The sequence below is a fragment of the Limulus polyphemus genome, unplaced genomic scaffold (assembly GCF_000517525.1).
Source record: "Limulus polyphemus unplaced genomic scaffold, Limulus_polyphemus-2.1.2 Scaffold540, whole genome shotgun sequence".
Taxonomy (NCBI): domain Eukaryota; kingdom Metazoa; phylum Arthropoda; class Merostomata; order Xiphosura; family Limulidae; genus Limulus; species Limulus polyphemus.
Window position 1 is genome coordinate 406,665 of NW_013666150.1, and position 5,800 is coordinate 412,464.

Here is a 5,800-nt window from a genome sequence, read left to right on the forward strand (position 1 = left end):
GGGATAGTTCTAGAAACAAGAGAGCGTGAGAATTGTCACGTGATCTCGATGACGCAACAATATAATGATACAAACAAATTATATATTAAGCAATAAATGAAAATTTCAGTATTAATGTATTAAAGAATGGTTTGTTTGTTTACTGTTAAGCACAGAGCAACACAATGGGCTATCTGTACTGTGCTCACTATGGGTATTGAATCCAGGTTTTTAGCGTTAGGTGTCTTTGGACTTATAGCTCAACCACTAAGGGGGGGGGGAGCATTAAACAATGGTATAATTCATTTGTAATTTATCTAACGAAGAAGCTTGATCAATTAATATATTGAACAATGAACACCACTTTCAAATTCAGTATGCCTAATAAGGAAGTGAAATGTTTGAAAGTAATGCAGTAGTATATTAAAATATTCGTACAGTAGAGAATGGCATCTTCAGAACGAATATATCAAACAGTCAGACATACTTTTCATTTCAATAACGTACACGTTAATAACGAAGCCTTCAATAGCACTCTGAAAAACTGTACAATTTTCATGATAAGGTAGAAAATATATATAAATGCTCCTCTTTGATTTTCCTATAATAATAATATAATGTTCGATTTATTTCTGTTGCTCAAATGGCTCAAAAGTCCTTATACAGGATGAGACCAATCGTTAGATACGTAGACTGGACTTCAATCGTACAAAAGGAAAACGTGTACCACGTATTTAGTTATATAATTATTTTTATTTTCCTTTTTTTTCCGAACAGCTTTATACGGAGTTTTGTTCAAGAGTGATGAAGAGGCAACGTTTTCCAACTACAGACTTTGGGAATCGATCGGCTTCAGTATGGCATTTGCTTACAGTACCTACTTGTGTATTGACATAAAGATCTATATCCTTCTAGGCTTTCTAGCAACAGGTATGCTAGGATACCTGATCATCGACATTCGTATGATGTGCTACTACAAAGGAACCTTTTCTATAGACCGTTAGATATTTTGTCGCTACTGTAAGAGAAAGTGTATCGTGTGCTTGCACTCCTGATCACGAGTTAACTTAAATTTTAAACGATGTTTGATTATTTCTGAGACTACAGTGTAAAATTTACATATAAATTATCAGTAACAACACTCTATCTCATTACATACTTTTTAGATATAACATTTAACCTTTGGTTTTATGCCGTTCAGCAACGTTGGAGCTCTGATTATTATATTAAAATATATAATTTTAAGGCATTTTACAATTTCATGACTCAAAGTTTACTAGAGGCAGTTGCCATTTCTTAGTATTTTTGGTAAAATGTTGATCTTCTTACACAGACCCACTGAACCATAACTAGGAATGGTCAGCAAATGCGTCACAAAATAACAATGTAATGTTACCAAATAAACAGGATGCTCTGAAGCGTAAAGTTATACTATATTTACTACAGAACTTCATTGTTGCACTGACTGTATTACCGTTGGTTTCTCTTCGTAGTGATCCAAGGATTAAATTATGGTATTATATACATAATCTAAGTAAAATACGGCCAAATAGTCTGTAAGATTCGTTCACTGTTTCTCTTCAAAACCTTAATTCAAAACAATGGAATGTATATGTATATTCTTGTACATTGATTAAATTAATTTTTATACTAATTTCTACGTCACACCGTAGAATAAATTCAATACTTTTTAAGACATTCATTCCATATTTCTACGCTCAAATATTATAATCATTGGGTTGTATAAAGCTTAATATTTAGGGATTCAACAATCATCCTCTTAACCAATTCGTTTGAACCACATGTTTGTTAATAAGATTTGTTTTTCTCGTTAAAATTCTCCAATAAAGTGTAACTGAAGTTTGCCCTACTAGAGTGTGATTTGTTTGTCAGCAGAGTTAATGTTATTTTACTGCGTTTTCTGATACAAGTTTACTTTAGAAATATCGTTCCATTTTATGTTATGGTATTATTGTTTTTATACTGATTGCAATTAAGGTGAGTAACGTTATTATTTAGCGATTTTCGACCTTGTGTAGCTCGGACTGTAATCCAAACTATCACATATTTTCATTGGATGTACTCTACTGGACTCTTACAAATTTCAAGGCGATCTAATAAGAAATATCTGAGATATAACATCTCCAATTTCTTCCTCTTTTTTTTTTCTTCTCACCAAAAGTACAGAAACTATATTTGATAGAAAAACATACTTAACTTTTATGGATTTTTTTTTAGAATTTGGTATACTGATAGATCTTTACAACCTACAATTAGGAGTCTCATTTGGTGTAAATATAAGTAAAATATGCAAAAGTATTAAAAAAAACCGCTCAAATTTAACGAAACTTTTTGCGCACGTCTACGGGAAAATGTCCCGTGAGCTATCGTTCTAACATTTTTACTACAGCTTCACCTAAGAGTAAAAGTGGACCATTTTTAGTTTTTGTTATTCGGATTAAAAACGTCTGATTTAGAGCAGCAAAACTGGCGTTAGTTTAAAAGAAGCTATTAACACTGTTTTAGAAAGGAAAACTACCACCATATATACTAAAGAATCTAGTTGGTTCTATAAAATAAAGGTCTGTTTCGAATAATAGGGTTGCTATCCTAAAGCTAATGTTGGTTAATATCAAGTGTCACTTTCTTATTTGATGTGGTTTGTTGGTGTGTCTTGATAAAAAGTCATGATATCTGATCAAAAACACCTTAGGTGTGAAAAAAGGGGCGGTCAAAAAAGGATTGAGCGTGCAACTTAAAGGAATGAAATCAAAGTTGTCGGACAAACTGGTAACTACACTTATATCATTGATAAGAAGTTAGAGCAAATAATCATTCATTAGTAAGCCAGGCCGCATTTTTTGTTCGACTTTGGATATGACGGTGGGTAAAACAAAAGTCGCACGTTGAATTATTTTTTTTGCCGCCCCTTTTTTTCACACCTAAGGTGTATTTGATTAGATAAATCATTCTCCAGGCATATATGGATGATATCTCTGTTCAATAGATTGATCTAATTAAGAGTGTGTAATGTCACGAAACAAACAGTGGCGACGCCAGGCCCCAATTTTTTTGGAGGGGAAGTCACTATTTTGGGGGGCAAAACAACACATCTTATACTAATATTGTAGGGGCCCGGCATGGCCAGGTAGTTTAAGGCACTCGACTCGCAATCTGAGGGTCGCGGGTTCGAATCTCTGTCACACCAAACATGCTCGCCCTTTCAGCCGTGGGGGCGTTATAATGTGACGTCAATCCCACTATTCGTTGGTAAAAGAGTAGCCCAAGAGTTGGCGGTGGGTGGTGATGACTAGCTGCCTTCCCTCTAGTCTTACACTGCTAAATTAGGGACGGCTAGCGCAGATAGCCCTCGTGTAGCTTTGCGCGAAATTCAGAAACAAACAAACAAACTACATAAATAACAAAATGTAAAAATATTACAGTAATAATAAACAACTGAGCTGTAAAATTACATATTAAAATACACACTGAAACAAATACAGAAAGAATATACAAAATGTTTTGAATTTCGAGCAAAGCTACACGAGGGCTATCTGCGCTACAAAATGTATACACTACTCCAATGGCATGCACAAGGTTTCCCTTTCGTGATCCCTACCAGCAGAGGTTGTCTTCAGAATAGCTGCCATTGTCACCCTCACAATGTAGTGGGCTTTGGCTAGAGCCCTTTTTATGGCACGCCTCCTCCATGAACCACAACAGAGGTGTAGCCCTCAGTTTTAGTTAATCCTCCTGGTTGTTTAGGGCTCAAACCTCAGTTCAAATGGTTGTATATAGGAATCTGCTCTAACATGGGCTACTTGATATCTATTTTGGATGGCTTTTGTTGGGAGTTCCACATTCGTTTGTCTCTGAGGTTGCTTTTGAGGCTGTTTGGCTGGTGATACCATGACCATTGATGAGGTAGAAGCTCATCATCTCTTCTTCACTGGCTTGGTGGTGGTCATCAATGTGGATTGTCCCTTGGCTGGCTCATCTGGACCACAATACTGATAACTGTGACACTGGAGGTAACGGGCATCATCTAGGGACCAATCCTGTTCTGATTCTCCCAGTATGGTTGACTCTCAGAGGATCCAAACCCTGAAAACGTTTTCTTGTGTTTGAGAATGTAGTGCTTTTGCTTGATACATTTCAGTAGTTGGGTCCCGATTATTCTTCACGGCCAAGGTTGACTCAATTTTCAGCTCTGGCGGAGCTGTCGTATTAAAAGTAAATTTTAACATTTTGAGTTTTATTCTTCAAAATTATATAGATTTTCGATCCCAACTCCACACACACACACACACAATATAAAACTAGCTATTAAGTACATAGTACCAAAGAGTTTAAACTTATTACAGAGATATAATAGTTATAATTTCAGGAAATTAGCCTCTCCAGTTTTAGTAACAAGTCAAAGTTCTTCCATCTTCTAGTAAAACAAATAACAGAAAATGGGCTGAATTAATATGTGTTATTGAGCTAAATCAAAAATTATTTTTAAACACGAAACATAATTTAGTTAGGTTTGTAGTGGCACATTTTAAAAACGAAACTACCACAGTCCTTAGTAGTCAGGTGGCTTAGCGAAATTCCTGGATGGATGAAATCACCAAATTTTCTGTGAGGCACCTTTGAGTCCTAATAATCATTTAATGGCTAGCAACTCTTGTGAATTTTGCCAGGTATTTCACGTAGGATACCAAACTCCGAGATGGCGGACGCCAATGGTCAAAAGTCACTATCTCAGGTTCTAGAAGTCACAGGAAGTTGGTATGAAAACAGGAGTTTTGTGGGTCAGTGAATTTTATTGCAGACATAAAAATGTCACGTGATAAGCCAAATTAATGAGAGCAGCTATATTTTTATCCTATTCTGTTCTTTACATCACTCAACTGGTTTTGTAATGTTTTATTAGGAATTCCATTTAGAAGAAAATGCTTTTATTATACTTTTTGAGTAGAAACTAACATTATATTAATCAAGATAGATTAATTATATGAAAATCGTACTTGATATGCCTGGACATCCTACGAGAAGATCACAGAGACAATTGTATACCTGGTCTGCCATTCCTTTGAGCTGCTTTATATAGACTCCCATCACTTGCGATCTGTTAACGAGGTAAGAATGAATTTATTCCGTCTTAAGATTCGAACCATGGACTAACTACAACCAACTCAGGTGAAACAGACATTTTAAGGATATCCACATTGTGACATTATAACCAATAATATAATCATGTAGTGTTTAATTATGTCAGATGGTAAACAGTACATGATGTTACATGTCAAGATGTCCTACTTCTACGTGCCTAATTCAAGTGATTCTTTCTCCACAAGGATTTACCAGGACCAAGGGTTATCTGCGATGATCGTCCCCAATTTTAAACTGATAGACTAGAGGGAAAACGGCTAAGTCAACCTACCGCCAACTTTTGGGCTACTTGAATCGAGTATAACCGTCACTCTTATGACACATCACCAAAGTTTAGAACGCAATTTTTCGGTAACTGGATGCGAACCATTGATTCTTGGAAACACATTCCTATACTCTGATCACTAGGCCACGCCTGGCTCTTTTATAACGTAAGATTAACCTCAGTCAATGGTTTTCAATGAAAATATTTCTAAATCAAGCTGATTTTAAAGGAAAGTTCACGCTACTTTCATCAAATCAAAGAATACAAATTATTAAACCATTTAAAAATATATTTGTGTCATTACATTTTTACAACATGGGCAGTATATACACTGAGTGGTCACAAGTAAATAGACACCTAATTTTTCGTCATTTAACTGATTTATGCTAACTAATT

The 5,800-nt window shown here is 35.3% G+C and overlaps 1 protein-coding gene across 1 annotated transcript in view; it reads left to right on the forward strand.

The window, feature by feature from the left end:
* The window catches only part of LOC106458974 (protein unc-93 homolog A-like), a 12,982-nt gene extending 11,133 nt beyond the window's left edge, over positions 1 to 1,849 (forward strand). Inside the window, exon 3 of the mRNA XM_013918540.2 lies at positions 757 to 1,849. Coding sequence (XP_013773994.1) covers positions 757 to 983 — 227 coding nt within the window. The 3' untranslated portion in view covers positions 984 to 1,849. The remainder of the gene's footprint in view (positions 1 to 756) is intronic.
* Positions 1,850 to 5,800: the final 3,951 nt, after the last annotated feature.